This window comes from Rattus norvegicus, chromosome 17, assembly GCF_021556685.1.
Source record: "Rattus norvegicus strain SHRSP/BbbUtx chromosome 17, alternate assembly SHRSP_T2T, whole genome shotgun sequence".
Classification (NCBI taxonomy): domain Eukaryota; kingdom Metazoa; phylum Chordata; class Mammalia; order Rodentia; family Muridae; genus Rattus; species Rattus norvegicus.
The window spans coordinates 2520036-2539516 of NC_141550.1; the positions used below are offsets into that span (position 1 = coordinate 2520036).

Sequence of the window (19481 nt, forward strand, 5' to 3'; positions counted from 1 at the left end):
TACTGAACATTGTCACTTACATTTTTCATAATTTCCATTCATTGTTTTTCTCTTACTCTATTTCAGGCTTTAATTGGGAAGACCAAAATATTGAGGAACATTGTCAAAGATCTAGAAGACAGAGAAGGTACTTCTTATATGCAAGCTCATACAAATATGCCTCTGAAGAAATTTTAATGTGTGTTGAAAGTTTGAAAGTAAAGCAACAGTGTAAATAAGAACTGCTTTAAATATATTGGTGATTGATACATTCTAACAAAACCATGGTATTCCGTGCGCTTTTATCTGATTTGTTTTTGCAATGCAATTTTTTAAGAAAGTGGACTTGGAAACAATGCCTTAGTGTACATCACCATTTGAAAGACAGCCCTATTACAACTACACTGTACAACTGGCAATACATTTCTGCTAATTTTGTAAAAGCTCCACATGTTGAATGGTTGACAAATACATGTCAAAAAGCTTCTAATTAGCTTATTCAGATATTAATAGTGATATTGTTAGATTTAGTGAAATGGGCAGATTATTTGTTGTAAGAAGGATGTTGGGCATTAACCTCCATCCCTATATCACTTGTCTATGAAGAACAAAGTGTTAAATTATGTGAATGCAATGTGTTCATCTTCCTTTCATAGATATGTCATATATCATAATGAACACAAACCGTTTATATAAAAGGGATTTTGAAGGAAACAATGTACCTCTCTGTCTGTCTGTCTATCTATCCATCTATGTATCTATCTCTATCTATCATATCCATCCATCCTTCCATCCTTCCATCTATTTATCTTTCTACCTATCTTTCTATCTATGTATCTCAATCTTTTTCTGACACTCTCTCTCCCATAACAATGAGAAGACATATAGTGAGTGGCTGTTATACTAGACTGTTTCAACATGATAAATGTTTTACAATTAATGATTTTTCCAACTTCATTGACAATACGTATGGAACCTCAATTTGTAATAAATTCTCTTGAGTACTAGGAATGCTGAAATGCTTCTGTTTCTCCTGGATTAATTCCCAAATATAGTATGAACAACCCTACAGTAAATATTGGAATACGCTTAGTTGGATTAAAGGTCTGAGCTCCTTTGCTTTTCTTCAAATTTGGGAAAAACCTTTTATAGAAAAAGGATATGTAAATCTGAGCTATGTAATAGATGCTCTGCCATCTCAGGGATCTTGGAAGATGCAAAACAGCCCATAGTCAAGGGAAAGCTTGAATGTGAACGAAGTGAAAAAAATTAAGGCCAGATGCCTCTTTATATTTAGAGAAACAGTAACATTAAATCATCCAGATGAAAGTGTTCATCAGTGTGGTAAACCTTTCACATGTGCATATTATCTTCTCAGGCATGAAAGAAGTCAGAGTGCAGAGATTCCCTCCGAATATACTCACTGTGGAAAAGCCTTTGCTTTACATGCTCACAGTCATCCTCAAAGGAATGAAAGGATCCATTCAGAAAAGAAGCCCTCTGAAGTTATTCAGTGTGTTGAAGCCTTTGCTCCTTACACAGTTCTCCAAATACATAAAAGAACTCAAGCTAGACAGAAACCTTATGGATGTAGTCAACGTGGTAAAGTTTTTTCAAATCACAGTAAACTTAAAAAGCATGAAAGACTTCATACTGAAAAGAAACCCTACAAATGTAATGAATGTGATAAAGACTTTTCACAACTCAGTATACTCTACAGGCATCAAAGAGTTCACACTGGAGAGAAACCCTACAAATGCAATGAATGTGATAAAGCCTTTTCACGACATAGTAGACTCAAGAGGCATAATAGAGTTCATACTGGAGAGAAACCCTACAAATGTAATGAATGTGATAAAGTCTTTTCAATACACAGTAGCCTCCAGAGGCATAAAAGCGTTCACACTGGAGAGAAACCCTACAAATGTAATGAATGTGATAAAGCCTTTTCACAACACAGTAGACTCAAGAGGCATAATAGAGTTCATACTGGAGAGAAACCCTACAAATGTAAGGAATGTGATAAAGCATTTTCACAACACCATAGCCTCCAGATACGTAAAAGAGTTCACACTGGAGAGAAACCCTACAAATGTAATGAATGTGATAAAGACTTTTCACGACACAGTGGCCTCCAGAAGCATAATAGAGTTCACACTGGAGAGAAACCCTACAAATGTAATGAATGTGATAAAGCCTTTTCAGACCACAATAGCCTATGGACGCATAAAAGAATTCATACAGGAGAGAAACCCTACAAATGCAATAAATGTGATAAAGCCTTTTCACGACCCTGTAGACTCCAGAAGCATCAAAGAGTTCACACTGGAGAGAAACCCTACAAATGTAATGAATGTGATAAAGTCTTTTCACGACTCAGTAGACTCCAGACACATAAAAGAATTCACACTGGAGAGAAACCCTTCAAATGTAATGAATGCGATAAAGCCTTTTCACAATCCAGTAGCCTCCAGAGGCATAAAAGCGTTCACACTGGAGAGAAACCCTACAAATGTAATGAATGTGATAAAGCATTTTCACAATCCAGTAGCCTCCAGACACATAAAAGAGTTCACACTGGAGAGAAACCCTTCAAATGTAATGAATGTGATAAAGCCTTTTCACGACACAGTAACCTCCAGAAGCATAAAAGAGTTCACACTGGAGAGAAACCCTTCAAATGCAATGAATGTGATAAAGCCTTTTCAGTACACAGTAGCCTCCAGAAGCATCAAAGAGTTCACACTGGAGAGAAACCCTACAAATGTAATGAATGTGATAAAGCCTTTTCAGTACACAGTAACCTCCAGAAGCATAAAAGAGTTCACACTGGAGAGAAACCCTACATATGTAATGAATGTGATAAAGCCTTTTCAGGACACAGTAGCCTCCTGACACATAAAAGAGTCCACACTGGAGAGAAACCCTACGAATGTAATGAATGTGATAAAGCCTTTTCAGACCACAGTAGCCTCCAGATACACAAAAGAGTCCACACTGGAGAGAAACCCTACAAATGGAATGAATGTGATAAAACCTTTTTATACCACACTAGCCTCCAGATACATAAAAGAGTTCACACTGGAGAGAAACCCTGCAAATGTCATGAATGTGATAAAGCCTTTTCCCGACCCAGTATCCTCTACAGGCATAAAAGAGTTCATACTGGGGAGAAACCCTACAAATATAATGAATGTGATGAAGTCTTTTCAGACCACGGTAACATTCAGAGGCATAAAAGAATTCATACTGAAGACAAACTCTACAAATGTAGTGACTGTGGTGAAGCCTTTTCGCAACACAATAGACTCCTGATACATGAAAGGATTCATACTGGAGAGAAACCCTACAAATGTAAGGAATGTGATAAAGCCTTTTCACGGCCCAGTAGACTCCAGATTCATAATAGAGTTCATACTGGAGAGAAAGCCTACATATGTAATGAATGTGATAACGCTTTTTCACAACCCAGTAGATGCCAGGTACATAGAAGAATTCATACAGGAGCAAATCCCGTCAAACGTAGTGAATGTGTTAAACCCTTTTCACAACAAAATAGTCTCTAGACACATAGAGTTCATACCAAAAGAAACCCTACAAAAGTAAGCAATGTGATAAAGCCTTTCACAACACAGTAATCTCCAAATACATTAAAGAACATACACAGGAGAGATACTCTCCAAATGTAACCAATGTGACAAAGCCTTTTCCCAACATAATAGTCTCCAAATACATAGAAAAATACATACTGGAGAGAAACCCTATAAGTTAAAAATAGTGATAAAAGTTTTCCAATCCACATTTATCTTTTTTTGTTTGTTTTGTTCTGTTTAGAGTTAAAGACAGATTTTATTTTAAACTCTGATTTACCAAATAAGCTTTTCCTACCAACTCCCAGAGCAGAGACCTTCACAGGATTCACAATCTTTTGTTTATTGACTGCCTTTGTGGGGGCCTTGGCAGCCACCATTGCTATCTTTGATACCTGCTTAGCCTTTTTTACTTTCTTGTTCCTTCTATCCTCCTCTCAGTGAGCTTTCCTGACTCCTGTTTTCTGATTCTTCTTAGCATTATATCAGCACGAGACACACAGGGATGACTCCCTGGAATGTGACTGTACTGCGGGTTCTTTTCTTTTGAATTTCTTCAGCCTGTGTTTCGTGTGTGTGTGTGTGTGTGTGTGTGTGTGTGTGTGTGTGTGTGTGTGTGTGTGTGTGTGTTTGTGTGTGTGTGTGTGTGTGTGTGTGTGTGTGTGAGTGTTTCTGTAGAGGACAATCTAGTTCATCTGTCTAGGATTCCTTTCGGAAAGGAACGCAGACTCACTTTTGCCAGTAAGAAAACTGGAAAACCTTCCAATCTGTCTTGGCATAGTGCTGCCCATGTTCCAGGTAGATCTTGTACCCCCTGAAACTGAACAGCTCAGCCTTCACAGTCATAGATGCTCACCTGCCAGGGAAAGACAGCACAGAGCACAGTCATCTTAAAGGGCATGGAGGAGTGAGTGATGCCATTAAGCACGTGAAAGCAGGTACAAGATAGGACGAGGCCTGTCATTGGATGAGAGGGAAGGATGAGTGGCAGAAAAGTTTGAGGGAAGAGGATCTTATCAATTGGATCAGAGGTTATTGTGTGTTGTTTCTTGCGGGGAATTAAGTTTAATAGAGTATGTGTCAGCTGGGATACTAAGCCACCATGGAATTGAGATGTATATTTCTGGCATGGTGACAGCCTGCCTTGGGGACTGCATTGGTAGACAGATTGTTGCCAGGCTCAGAGAGAGGCCATAGGCAGTGTTATAGGGGCTAGAGCAAAGAGGGTGAGAGGCTTTGCTGATTGAGATTAAGATATCTAACAGATAACTAGGGTCACTGTGGTGCTGACCAAGTGGGGGTAAAAGACAGCATTCCATTTTTTATAATTTTGCAGCAACACATACACCTACAGAGAAGCCATTGGTATTTTGTTCAGTAAATTTTCACCTTTTCCCATGTATTTGAGGCTCATCCCCAAGTTTTCTTCTATTACTTTGAGTATCTGGTTTTATGTGGAGTTCTTACATCCACTTGAATTTAAGGTTTGTACAGGGTGATAAGAATGGGTCAATTTGCATTCTTCTACATGTTAACCTTCAGTTGAACCAGCACCATTGATTGAAATGTTATCTTTTTGCCACCTGATGGTTTTAGTTCCTTTGTCAAACATCAGTTGACCACATGAGTGTGGGTTCATTTCTGGGTCTTCAATGCTGTTCCACTGATCTGCCTGTCTCTGTACCAATACCATACAGTTTTTATCCCCATTGCTCTGTAGTACTGCTTGGGAATGATGATTTCCCCAGAAGTTCTTGTATTGTTGAGTATTTTGTATGCTATTCTGGTTTTTTTGTTATTCCAAATGAATTTGCAAATTGCTCTAAGTCTTTGAATAATTGAGTTGGAAATTTGGTGGAGATTTCATTGAATCTGTAGATTTCTTTTGGCCAATTCTCAATTTTTGCAATATTAATCTTGCCAATCCCTGAGCATGGGAGATCTTTCCATCTTCTGAGACCTTCAATTTTTCTTCAGAGGCTTAATGTTCTTGTCATGCAGATATTTCACTTGCTTGGTTAATGTCACAACAATGTATTTTATATTTTTGTGACTACTGTCAAGGGTGTCATTTCCCAAGGACACATGCTGCTCTATGTTTATCGAAGCCTTATTTAAAAGAACTCAGATGGCCTCAAACACAGGAATGGATACAGAAAATGTGGTAAGTTTACACAATGGAGTTCTACTTGGCCATTAAATACAATGACTGCATAAAATTCTTAGGCAAACTATGATATAAAATATCATAGTTACTGAGGCAACTCGGTCACAAACAGACACACATGTTATCCACAAACTGATAAATTGGAATTAGCCCAAAAGCTCAGAATACCTACAATAAAATTAACACATCCTATGAAGCTCATGAAGAAGGAAGACCAAAGTGTGGATGCTTCAGTCCGTAGAAGGGGAAACAAAATACCCAGAGAAGGAAATAAGGAGACAAAGTATGGAGTAGAGACTGAAGGGAAAACATCAAGAGAATACTCCACAGGGTGTTCACCCCACATACAGTCACCAAACAGATACTATTGCAGATGCCAAGAAATGCTTGCTGACTGGAGCCTGATAAAGGTGTCTCGTGAAGGGCTCAGCTAGAGCCTGGCAAATGCAGAGGTGGATTTTTAAAGCAAACCATTGGGCTGAGTACGGGGTCCCCAATGGAGGAGTTAGAAACAGGATTGGAGGACCTAAAGAGGTTTCCAACCCCATAGGAAGAATCCCACAGAGCTGATCCCACAGAGCTTCCAGACACTAAATGCCCAACAAAAGAGCACACGTGGAGCCACCCATGACTCCAGCTACATCTGTAGCAGAGTGTGGCCCTTTTGGAAATCAGTGGGAGGAGAGACCCTTGGTCCTGTCAAGCTGCAATACTTCAGTGTAGTGGAATGCCAGGATGGCAAGCAAGAGTGGGTAGGTTTGTGGAAGCACCATCAGAGAAGCAGGGGAGGGGCTATGTGATAGTGGGTTTCTGGAGTGGAAACTGGGAAAGGGGATAACGTTTGAAGTGTAAATAAAGAAAATATCCTTTGACAGAAAAGGAGAAAAAGAAATGGAGTCTTCTTTAGAATGTCACAGCCTTCAGACACACAGCACTCAGGATGAGGTAAAATGCCTTTCACGTCAAGTTACTGCAGTCAACTACCTAAACTGAAACAGGTGGTTAATGTGAGGTCTTTTTCTTATTTGGAATATATAACATGGCAAAACCCCTCTTTTTTTCTGGAGCTTTTGAGTTCACAAGAAAAATCTTTAGGCCACATTTTCTGGTGGAAGCTTACATATGTAAGGATGATGAAGATGGGAACTCTTTCTTTTTCTTCCTGCCATACTCTGGCAAGAGAGATCACTATTTTTCTAGCATTCAAGGTTCCGTGTTAGGAAATCTGGTATATGCTGAAGACCAGCTGAGACATATAGACACAACTGTATTCTTCAGCTTGCCATTGTTACACAGTCATTGTTTTACTCGTGGACAACATTCCATGAGACATTTCTCTATATCCACTTCATCCATACATAGAGAGAGCCATCCTTTGTGTTCTGTTCATCTGGAAAACCTCTGCTAATACAGGTAATGTGTTTTCACCTCCCACTGAGGAAGATGTGCTGTCTTCTAATAGTGCTCCACTGAGATTGCCATCCATATCCTACTTTTTCCCCAGGTTGTCTTGATTCTCATATTGAAATAACGAGATAATCCCCATTTCTGGAGAATTATTTTGAAAGGGAAAGATAAACCTTTTTTATCTCCACTGGAGCAACCCTTGTATCCATTTGGAACACCAGGCCTCTTTGAAAAAACAGCCATAAAGCACCATCTTCAGGATAGACCACAATAGAGAAAGTCATGAGACACCAGCTCTAGGAACAGACAATAAAATCTAGAACAAATTCATAAACACCCCTCGCTCCAGAGACCAGTCCAGGTATAAGTACAAATATGGGAAATACCTTTTCTCCGAATGGGCCATTTGCACTGGGCAGCCCTATTTCATTACATGGTTAAAAGTTCATAACACAGGGATGCAAAACACTGACAACGTGTGACCTCTTAGCATCCACCAAAGAAATATTTTATTATGCTAGAGATTTTCCCTGGTTCCCTATAAAATGATTTTGTGCTTTCCCTGGGGTTGGTATTTCAAGAATGGTTGACCTGTGTATGAAGACCATCTCTGTAAAATGAGCCCTCTTTTTTTTTTTTGCATACTATCTAAGTCTGGGGTCTGCCTTCAGTGATATTCAGACCCTTACATTATATAGCAGATGAAATTAGCTACAGTTTTCCTGATGTAAGTGTGAAGTTACAGAAACAAACATCATATTTTGTGTCCAGGAAGCTCTTTCAATTGGGAACACCCCATCTTTCAAGGGGTCATATAGTGAATCATGGACTTTAGAAGCTAAACATCTTGATTCAAGGAGGTGTAGTTTGAGTGGAGGAGGAGGGAGAGGACAAAGGGGTGGTAGAAAAGAAAAGGAAGAGGAAGAGTGAAAAGAACAAGAAGAGGAACAAGACAACAAGAAGAAGGAGAACAAGATGAGGAAGGAGGAGGAAGAGGCAGAGCAGAAGAAACTGAAGAGGAAGAGGAGGAAGAGCGTGAGAAGGAAAAGCAGGAGCAGTATATATGGAAGAGGAGAATGGGGACAAGAAGAATGGGTGGGAGGAGGAGGGGGAAGAAATTTCCTGCTGGAAGATAGAAAGGTGGGATAACGGAGGACAGGCATATTTGATACTGAAACACACATCTTGGGGATCTTAAAAGGGTCAGCTCCTGGACTAGAATTCTGGCCCAGGAAACCTTAAGCTGATGTGTCTCTTCAGCACAATCTAACCCTAAGAGAGGTGCTTATGGCACTCAAGATCCACTGGCCAATCAGGGCCTGTAGGTAGAGCTTGAAATCAGAAGAGGAGGGATCTTACAGGTGCCTTGTTCCTACAGCAAGTTCAGCTCTCTTGCTGAGGATGCTTCTAAGGTTGGTATAGTGTGTTTTGACCTCTTCTGCTGAGTGCTTTCCAAGAGTGCAGGCCTGAGCTACTAAACCTCATTGTGGTGAGCATGTGACCACTGTCCCTAACCTGAATTATCAGAGGACTGAGAATGGGGAGGTGGCCAAGTGGCCCTCCTGTGTGCAGGGTGTAAATTAGCAGCCACCTTTGAGGTTCTTGTGGTCCTAGCCACTAAGTGTTCTTATGGGTTTCACATGAATAACTTCAGTATGGGAGCCTCATCTGCACAAAACATTTGGAGCAAGGGATTTCAAGTAGAGATGCATCTTTGGCATGGTTCCAAATTCGGAGATCTTGTTTCTCAGCATCTGAACCTTTCCTTAAGTATTCCTTGTTTATTCAAAGTTTCTCTGTTGACCATTCTCTGTTTAGTACTGTACCCTATACTTAAATTAGGATATTTGAGCTGTTTCTGTCTAACCTCTTGAGTTCTTCAGAAATTTTTAATACTAACCCTACGTAAGATAAAGCATTAGTGAATATTCTGTTTCAATCTTTACGCTGCTTTTTTGTCCTACTGACAGTGACCTTTACCTTAAAGATATTTTGTAGTTTCATGAAGTCCCACTTTTCAATTGCTGATGTTGGTGCCTGAACCATTGCCATTCTTTTAAGGAAATTCCATCTTGAGTACTTGTGTCTGATAATATGTTGAGGTCCTTGATTCAATAGGATTGTGGTTGATGTTTACATGTGTTCTTGGGTTCAGTTTGGGTGTGTGTGTGTGTGTGTGTGTGTGTGTGTGTGTGTGTGTGTGTGTGTGGTGGCTTCATTTTCATTGAATTCTGGAAAGTCTATAATTACTTTCTTATTTCTTCACTGACATGGTGATCAGAGCAAAAAGAATATTTAGTTTGAGAGAAGTTTTAGGCTATCTGTTCTGTTCATGGAGAGAAGTTTCCCTACTACAGCTGTGTGTTTTTCACCTTCCCACTGCGGAAGATGTTTCTAGGTAATGATAGTGCTCCAAAATCATTTTCATCCATTTCCTTCTTTTCTCCCAGTGTCAGGAGTCTCTAGGTAGCAGCTGCAGTTGTCCTGATACCATCGTGAAGTCACAGGAACAAATGCCATATTTTATATCCTAAATCTCTTTTTAATTGGAATCTTCTTAGAACAGTTCTCCTGTGAATGTGATAGTTCACCCTCCTGCAAGTTGAATAGTGTATTGTGAAATATATCCACCTTGATTCCTGGAGGAAGAAGAGAACATGCCTGCTGAGTGCTAATGCTGTCTTCATTTTAGATGTTAACCATGATATAACTGTAAGTAAGCATAACCATAGTAACTATAAGTATTGAAGAAAACTATAAGTTGATAATGAATCTTATTTGCAAGAAAAAATGTTGAAGCGCTATCTCTTTTAATGTGTTATTGCATTCTTAGAAAGAAACACTTATTCAGAACAGTTTTCTCAGAACCACAATGAGTTCCAGACAACTGTCGCAGTGGGTATAGCTGGTTCCTTCTAAACCTCATGACATAATTTCAATTTCCAATAGACGCATATTATCTATGAATTCTTTTCTCATTTCTATAGTTAGAATCTGGCATAGGTATGTCACACACTGGCAGTATATAAAACGTTAAACAAAATAAGGAACAATGATGTCACTGGAAGCTAAAAGCATACTTGGATCTTATCTGTAGAATGCACATAGTGGAAGTAGACAATAGACACCTGTAAGGTGCTTTTTTCTCACTGCTACCTATACCCATGGCACAGGTGTAGGTGCACAAACACAGTTGAAACATTTCTTTATGCAGAGGAAATGAACAATGCAAAGAATATGTCCCATTCTTGAGAAAATATGAAATGATTTTCCTGTTTAAATTATTATAGCAATGTTTCAGTAGGTATTACTAAACATCAAACCCACGAGGCTTAATCTGTAAGTTTTACCTTGCCATTCATTCTTTGATTCAAAGCTAAGTCTGAAAAAACATCTCAGTTGGCCTTTGGGCTGCATTCGTGTAATCCCAGGACATGGGGAGGGTGGTAGGCCAGTCTCTCTGAATTTGAGGCACATTGCTGTACTTTGTAGTGACATACTTTATAGCCAGATTCTGTCTCAAGAAGGAAACCCGAAAAGAAAGGTCATACCTTATTTTATTGACATTCCCTAATAGAATCTGAGTGTTTTCTGGACTCATTTGGCAGCAGTTGGAGCCCACAACAATGCATGTCAGGTTTAAGTCTGATGTGAGTTGTGCTTCGTGTAAGGAGAGAACAGGAACATGCATACGTGAAGATTGACATGCTGAATGGGATCCTATTCGAGTTCCTTGATGACTAAAAATCATTCATTTTTGAACTCTGTTGGTAACTCTGGGTGACATCAAGTCTGTCTTCAGGGTACCATGGACCTCAAACAGAAAGCACTCTAAAACTATGGAAGTCAGGTATTTAGAAAGAACAATGGGAGCTGGAGAGAGGGCTCATCAGTTAAGAGCACCGACTGCTGAGTTTAATACCCAGCAATGGCACAGTGGCTCACAACCATTTGTAATGGGATCAGATGACTTCTTTGGTGTGTCTGAAGATAGTGATGGTGTACTCATAGTTATAAAGTAAATACATCTTAAAAAATAAAAGAAAGGGGGCTGGGGATTTAGCTCAGTGGTAGAGCGCTTACCTAGGAAGCGCAAGGCCCTGGGTTCGGTCCCCAGCGCCGAAAAAAAGAACCAAAAATAAATAAATAAATAAATAAATAAATAAATAAATAAATAAATAAATAAAAGAAAGAATCATGGACTATTGATCAACTACTAGGGAGTGGGCATTGTATATTAAAGAGGAAGATGCTTAGGGTACACCTGAACACTAGCTGCTTTCCATTGTAATCTCTGTATCCACTCAGATGTGGTGGGTCAGTCCTGTCCAGTTCTACCCCTCCTCTTTTTCTTTTGCAACAACTACACAGATCTATCTGTGTTAGCACAATGCATAGCCTCTGTGGCAGTCTCCCATTAAAACTTAAAGGCATTTAGTGGCCACCCAATAGTCCCTGTAAATTGCCTGCATGGTAGGAATTAGGTAGTCAAAAACTACATTAATATTTCTCCTTTTGCTTATGGTCTAATAGAACACTGGACCCCATATCCTTAGAATTTCCCTTGGAATGTAATTCTTAAACATGACTGATTCCTCTAGGTAAGGACTTCTGTGCATAACAAAAGTTTATTCCTTAACTGAATACATGTCAGGGGGAAAAGCAACTAAAATTCAGATAAAGAATTAGAAAAAGGAGAAAATTGCTGTTCCAAATGAGTCACACTGAGCAAATACATTAATATATTTTAATTTCTCATTAATAATTTTGTTTTGTTCTTTTTATTCATTTTTGTTGTTTTATATGAAAGTGTATTCTTACCAGGAGTCTCTGGCTGCCCTGGAACTCTTACCTGTTCTAGAACATCAGAGAATTCTGCCCACCCTGCCTCCAAAATACCAGCATTATAGGCGAACTTGTCACAGCTAGATGGGTCTTTTCTTTTGAGTCTATCTGGTTAGGGTAGCTAAGACACAGACTGTGGTCTTAAGTCTAGCAATAGATGTCTACCCTGAAATGCAGCCCTTCAACCTTCAACTCCAATGTCTTTCAAATTAGGAGGAATTTTGTTTTTGCTTTATTATACTGTTTGTTATGAGTCACCAAAGGACTAGGGCAGAGTTCTGTCCTTATTATACAGATGGTGAAACCCAGACTCAGAGTGCTATGCCATTACTGAATAGATATGTGGACCTCCTCACCTTGTTCATGCTGTGATTCTAATTACTCAGTAAATGAAGTGGAAGGCAAGGCAACTGCCAGGAGCTAAGTCCTTACTCAGCCTCTCTCTCAGGAATGTTTCAGGAATGTCAAGCCCACTTACACCCTCTGGGACATAGAAGCCAGATGTCCATTCTTATCACTTTTACAGCTTCTGTCTCCAGCATCTGTTCTTATCAGGCCATACCTGCAAATTACGGTTTAGGGCTTTAGGGAAGGTGGTGGCAATGGTCTCTCAGTCTTGGGTCCTGGGTGATCTTCCCACCTGCTTGTCTTTTTTTTTTTTTTTTTTTTGGTTCTTTTTTTCCGGACCACCTGCTTGTCTTTATAAGCTGCTGTTTTTGTTCATTAAAGTTTGAGAGCTTGATCAGAACACAGACTTGCTCTCCTTCCTTGTGCCTCCTGTCCTCCATTCTTTCGCCCCCTCTCAGGTCTCCACTGAACCACCGCAGACCGGGGCACTCAACCAGATATGGTGGCACAGGTCTGTAATCACAATGCTTGGAAAATGGAGACAGTAGGTTCAGGATTTTACAGTCATCCAAGGTGAAAGTGATCAATGGGGTATGGTGCTAGTCCTAGAGAAACAAGGCAGACTGTGATTGGCTCAGACCAATATGCATAGTGTTCCCTGCAGCTCCAGAAGCTCAAGGTCCTGAAACCAGTAAGTGTTTGGTAAGGTATTTATCAGGAAACGTTTTCTATTATTTATATTTCTTCCCCTAGACAACCTAGGACAATTCAGGATCAGTGTAGGATCCTAGTAGGAGTCCAAGGGCAACAATTATACTCAGGATGGGATGAGTCCACTAGTGTCATATAGAAAGCAAATTATTCATCCCTAAAACTATAAATCAGGGCTATACCGGTAGGTTTTATTGATATATTTATGCATTATTTTTCATCCTTAACAAGAAAAATTTGAAAAAAATGGGGACAGATAAAGAAAAAATAGAGCAAAGTGAAAATAATGCAATATATTTTTATGTAATGTGTATAAAAATACATTTTATATGAAAATGTGTCCAGATAGACAACTTAGCAGTTTAAGATAAACTGGTCTTTGTTACAGTAGACAAGGAGTCTTATTTTCAAAACTACTTGGTTGTTAACTATAATTACAAAGTTTCTGCTGCCCACTTCTGGTCTCAGCTTATACTGTTCTCAGACCCATGTAGTCAAGATACCAATACATATAAAATAGCATTTAAAAGGAATAGCTCAGAAAACTGGAATTCTCCAAACTGAAGTCATTGTCCTGAGAAATAGAGCAGTCAGGGATAAATGAAATGTAATTCATTCTTGTCCTGCATTGATGCATCCATCACCTTCCTCTGAACCAGCTTGTACAGGAAGAAAAGCTGCTTTACTATGATATTAGGATAGCTCAGCAGAGTTGGTCATGTAAGAGCAGTAACCACAGTACTATCAGGTGACTTTTCCATGATGTATTCTCTGCCTGTTCTCTGTCCTTTGTATGTGTGAGAATTGTGGCATTGATACATCATTTAATGCTATCATAGAGATCTTACTTCATGATTAAAATGTAAGTCTGTGCTGAAAACCACCATCTTCCTCAGATGCTAGACTTGCAGAGTCCTTTCCCTATTGATGTGGTTCTAAGGATGACGTTGGGCCTAAAACTCAGAAATAAGTAGGAATGATAGCATATGTGGAATGCAAAATCTGTTCCTGTTTGGTTCTCTTTGAACTGAATACACACTCTTTTTAAAGATATTTTTAAAGTAATTATTTAGTGTTGGGCAGTAAATCCCTTATCAAACACATATTAATGCTAGAGCAGCTGTACCTGCAAACTAGAAAAATGTTTCTGAGAAAAGCTCTACCGCAGCCATGTGTCCCTGATCCCAGTTGTTGCTCCTGAGGGCCACAAATATTGTCTTCTTCATTAGCAAGCTAAATTCTTAAATTAACTGCCCACACCACCACTCAGTTTTAAAATTCCCTCTTGGAGCCATGTAGACAACATTCATTGAAGCAAGAGGAAAAGGATCTGCATGTGGAGCATGGCTTCTACCTTCAGACCACAGTAGGAGGACTAGTTTCTCGTGTAAATCATGGAGACAAATAGGGCAAGCAAACAACTGTTAGCACCAAGATTGTGTAGAAGTACCAGTTTGGGGCCACGGTGAGTGATTTTGTAATTTCCCAGCCTGTACTAATTCATGATCTGTACAAATTGGGAAGATTAGCTTGATCCAATTAATATTGAATTTCCAACTGGAGGGCACTATTGGAGATATGTCCAATGCACTTGCAAATTTACTTCAGCTCAGACTGTTTCAAAACAATCTGATGTTTTGTGGAGCTCTAGTTACATATAGATCACTGTGAGCTGGCATGTAAATGTTAGGGATAAAGCCTGCTTCTATAGTTAGTGCTTTTTACAACAACCCACTTTGAACATAGTAAAGTATGATCTCATGCACAATGTATTTGGGACAAGAGGAGTAGCTTTGAAAAGAGCTGCAAGCATGTAGAGGAGTTGACATACAAGTGAGCTATGTGTGCTTCAGTGACAGAGTTGGCAGAGTAAGGATAGCTAAGTACACTGTAGTTAGGCGACTTCATCATAATCTCAAGAAGCTGAACAATGATCTTCATGACTCCACGTTTTCCTGCTGGATTTAGTCTTGCTTTGGTCTGTTCTATCCTTAGCATGCTTTGACTCATTGTGAAATAATACCGTTTATTCTTCACACTATATGGCGGAAACCTAGCACTCTTGTTGAAGGTCATGGAAGATTGTGGAAGTGTAAGAGGTAGTTTGCACTCTCTAAGATTTTAGCAAAATGTGCTGTTGAAACGGGAATGTGTCTCATTCACTCATATCTAAAAATACTTATTTTCCAGTACCTGGAAGACTTTGGAAAGGAATAGAGATGTGAGCACATGTGTATCATGTAGATGATTTAAGAACCTTCATATGCCTATGACCATACAAGTGTGCTGCCTATTTCCTTTCTGAGTTTCAAAATGTGAACTCTATTTTCTTCTCATTTCCATGGGTTTTCATTTTCTTCCAGGACTCTAAGCCTATGGAAGTAGAAGTCCAATTTAATTCTTTCAATTATAATTTGCCTTGGCCATGATGTGTTTTATGACAACACTAAATGTTAACTACACAGAAAGGTTTTGTGAACAGTGAGAGCACAGTACACCTCCCCTTCCAATGAGAAACCATGGAGGGTATTTTCTAAATCGAGTTTCAGAGCAGTTAGCTTAAGTCCATTCCCTTTGAGAGTAAGAGCAACCCCATGATAGACAAGTCTAGGCTGCTATGGAGAATCAATCCTGTTAGGAACATAATGCTTTATTCTAAACAGGCCAATAACAAATTACTTTTCAGGTCACTCTTCTGTAGAAGATTATCATGCTAGGAATAGTGGTTCAATTGCATGGCATAAATATATACTGCTATTTCAGTATCTATACTGCGTTCAGTATCTATTATATATTTTAGTGTGCTTAGTGAATCAAGATCAGCAGGTGTTCTAAAAGAGACTCTGTCTCATACAGAGGAGACAGATCAAACATATTTGTGACAGCCTAGCAGACTACACTGTTTCTACAAGTTACTAATTAATCACAATGTAAAATTTGACTTCCAAGTTAAAAGCCAACTTTTTTTTTACTTGTTCTTCCTCTATAATCTTGTGATTTCCACATCATAAATTATTTCTACTGTTTATGGTATGTTTTAAAAATTGGCTGATATATAACTAAATTAATACCTGAAAAGAATCTCCTTTTGTCATCACGTGCTATAATACTGAGCCTTGATTTTGACTATTAAAAGACTCTACTTGGGTTCGGTCCCCAGCCCTGAAAAAAATAAAAAGAAAAAAAAGAAAAAAAGAAAGGCTCTACTACTTTTAGTCAGTGCTACCTTATATACTGGGAATGAAATCTCAAAGGTCTGATAGAAAGTTTAGGACTCTGTCTTTTGGGGGGTATATTCTATCCTAGGTTGTCTATTCTTGATCATGTTTCTTGTCCTATGTGTTCTAGAGCATGTCAGGGGTCATGATTTCCTTGATGGGTCCCTGAAGAATGGAAAGGAAATCTTGGGAAGAGATGAGAATGAAAACCTCATGAAAATTGTCTTTTTCAACCTGGATCAGAATTCAGGGCACCTAACACCAGGCGAATCATTGCCAGCATACCTAAAACACATTGCAATAAGGCAAAAGTTTTCCAGGCAACTGTCTATCCAATCAGTCCAACTCCTGGGGCAAATATACAGCCAAGGAAGTACCGAGACAGAAACCCTTTTTCCAAAAGCATATTACCAGGGAATAGATTGTCTAGCTTAACGATGTATGATCAAATGTGGTCTCTGACAAATAACAAAGAGGACGGCAGACCATAAAATACATGTCACATTTTACATAAGGTTAAGTGACAGTTCGGAGGGGGCAAAGCATGGGTTAATCATTCTTGGGAATGTGGGTGACATCTACCTTTATATCAAGGTAGGGGGCTTCTTCCACCACAAAAAGCAAAAAGCTGAACATGTAAATAAAAAAAAATACACTTGCAGCATTTAGATTCCAGGCAGGCACTTGATCTCCATCTCTAAGGAGGGAGGCCCCTTCTTTATTTTCCTAATAATTGGTGGATACATTGTGATCTGCAAGTCCTATTGTTTATTAAAGTTTGGAACTCCTCCTCAAGTTGGAGAATTAGGCTCAGGCAGTGAATTTCTTTTTGGCTAATCAATGCAACATGGTCAGTCCTTCAACCATATACACATAACCAGTAGAAATGCAGTCAAAAATTTATATGTTTGAGCATTTATATTGACACATACATAACAAAGAAGAAATTGGTGGGGAAGAATCTAGGATTGAGCAAAAAGAAAGAAGGGCATAAATTGTTGAGGATATTTGATTATGGTTCCTAGAAAGAGTAGTTGTAGTAAAAAACCAAAGCTTAGGAAGATATTGCCTTTTCAGATGCAGCTGGGTGTGTCCTGAAAAGATGTGGTTTGGTTGTGTGTCTGAAAGTCTCACTAGAGAAGAATTCTAAAGAGAGGAAAGTTCTTGCCTATTTTAAGACAAATTGCTGGAGAGGGATCTTGTTTCTTTGCTGTCAGACTTGAGGCCATGTCAGCTGGATGCATTGAGGTGCTCATCAGTTAAGTTGAAAACTGTTGACTCCCTACAGACTGTGCTTGGATCCTCACAGGAGAACCACTAATTGCAATGACCTGCTACAGCCTGACAAAGGTATAGTGAGGAAGATAGAGTCGTCTTTAGCAGCAATTAGACATTCGAGAGCCCTCTTGGTGGGCAGTCTCTTTTGACTCCATCTCTGTCTCTTGGCTTAGAAGAACTTCTTGGAAGAAGAGGGTGAGAAATAGCAGGACACAGATGAAACAGGATGTGAGGAAAGGGAGCAGAGGAGCTCCCATGAGTTCTGATGACCTCAAGAGAAAGGTCGCCTACCTAGGTAGAAGGTCATGGATGAAGGAGAGTTCTGAGCACCTAGCAGTTTAGTTGTATATTCAAGCTTATAAATAGATATTTCTCATATACATAGGAAAATTAAGTTTACTCTCTAGGTTAGCAGGTTTGGAAATACATATTAGGAAGATGTAAAAAGATAAAGGTTACACACAGTGATGTATTATATTTCAAATGTATAAATATTAATTTTAAATGAAAGTATACTAAATAATGATATGACTAAGTTTTGAACATTGAATGTTGTTACACAAGACACAGATGCATTCCTAGAGAACATATGGCAGTACTCCTGCTGCTCTGACTGCAATCTCTCGGATATATTCCCCTCCTCTGACCCTTGTACAAACAAGTGCCAGAAAAACACTCATATACATAAAATAAAAATAAAGTATAAAAAAAAACGGAGTCTTCTATGCAGATGTAACAGCCTTGAGACAAACAGCACTCAGGATGAGGTCAGATGCCCTTCAGTTAAAATTACTCTAGTTAATTACCTAAAACTGAAACCAGTGGACACTATGAGGGCTTTACATTGTTTTTAATACTTAGCATGGAAAACCCTCTTTAATGTGGAGCTTTTGGATTTACAAGGAAAATCTTTATATTAGCCCACAGCTTCTGTTGACAGGCCACATACAGAGAGGATATTTAAGAGGGCTAACAATGGTGCTCCTTAGTGATCAGCAACCATTTCCTGCTCTTCTCCCCGGGTTGTCGGGAGAATCTTATTGAAAGGGCAAGATAAGCACCATTTCTGGAGAATCATATTGAAAGGTAAAGATAAACTCCATTAATCTCCATATGGACCTCATTTGTCTCCATTTGGAAGACCAGACCTGATTTCCTAAAGAGCCATTAAGCACCAGCTTCAGAAGTAGACCCTAAGTCCCTGAAAGTAAGTCATAAGGGAGGAGCTCTAGGAACAGACCCTAAAGTCCAGAACAAGATTATAAACCCCCGCTGCCAGAGACCAATCTTGCTATAACCACAAAATAGTAGAAATATGGTATATCAGAATGCCCGATCTGCACTGTGCAGCCCTATTTCACCATATGATTAAAAGTCCATGACACTGAAATTCAGACACTGACCTGTCACCCCCTAGCACACAGCAATGACATTGTAGATTACCTAATTCTTCTAGACGGTTCCACCTGTTCCCTATAAGAAAGTGTGTGTGTGCCTTTCCTGGGATCGACATTTCAAAGAATGGTTAACACCCACAAACGGGTGTTTTCTACATAATTAAGTGCTTTTTATTTTTGCATATTATCTGGGCCTAGGGTTTTCTTTCAGTGATTTTCAGACCATCACAACATGTGGCAGGTGAATATCAATTCCTCCTTTCCTGACATCAGTGTGAAATCACAGAAACGAATACCTATTGTGTCCTACAATAGCCCTGTAACTGTCACTATCCTTGGAATCCTTTTGCCTGTGGGTCCTATACTTCCCTCTGCTAAAAGGTGAAAAATAGACTGTGCAAGCAATTCACCTTGATTCAAGAGCAGGAACAGAGGACAGTTGGGGGAGGGGAGGAGGAGGAAGAGGAAAGGGAGAGGCAGAAGCAGCAGGACCAGGAGGCGAATGAAGACATTCATGCTGAGTGTTGGAATGTAGAAAGAC

At 39.3% G+C, this 19481-nt stretch overlaps 1 protein-coding gene across 4 annotated transcripts in view; it reads left to right on the top strand.

Moving 5' to 3' along the window:
* Positions 1-19481, top strand: part of LOC147999931 (uncharacterized) — a 42792-nt gene that overhangs the window by 22659 nt on the left and 652 nt on the right. For 2 of the 4 annotated variants that reach the window (XM_087591787.1, XM_087591788.1), the window contains exons 3-5: positions 67-127; positions 1358-3333; positions 9705-9855. In XM_087591787.1, the coding sequence (XP_087447913.1) occupies positions 67-127; positions 1358-3333; positions 9705-9706 (2039 nt within the window). In that variant the 3' untranslated portion in view covers positions 9707-9855. Of the gene's footprint in view, positions 1-66; positions 128-1357; positions 5396-9704; positions 9856-19481 lie in introns of those variants that run through there. The other 2 variants (XM_087591786.1, XM_087591785.1) reach the window with 1 other exon arrangement.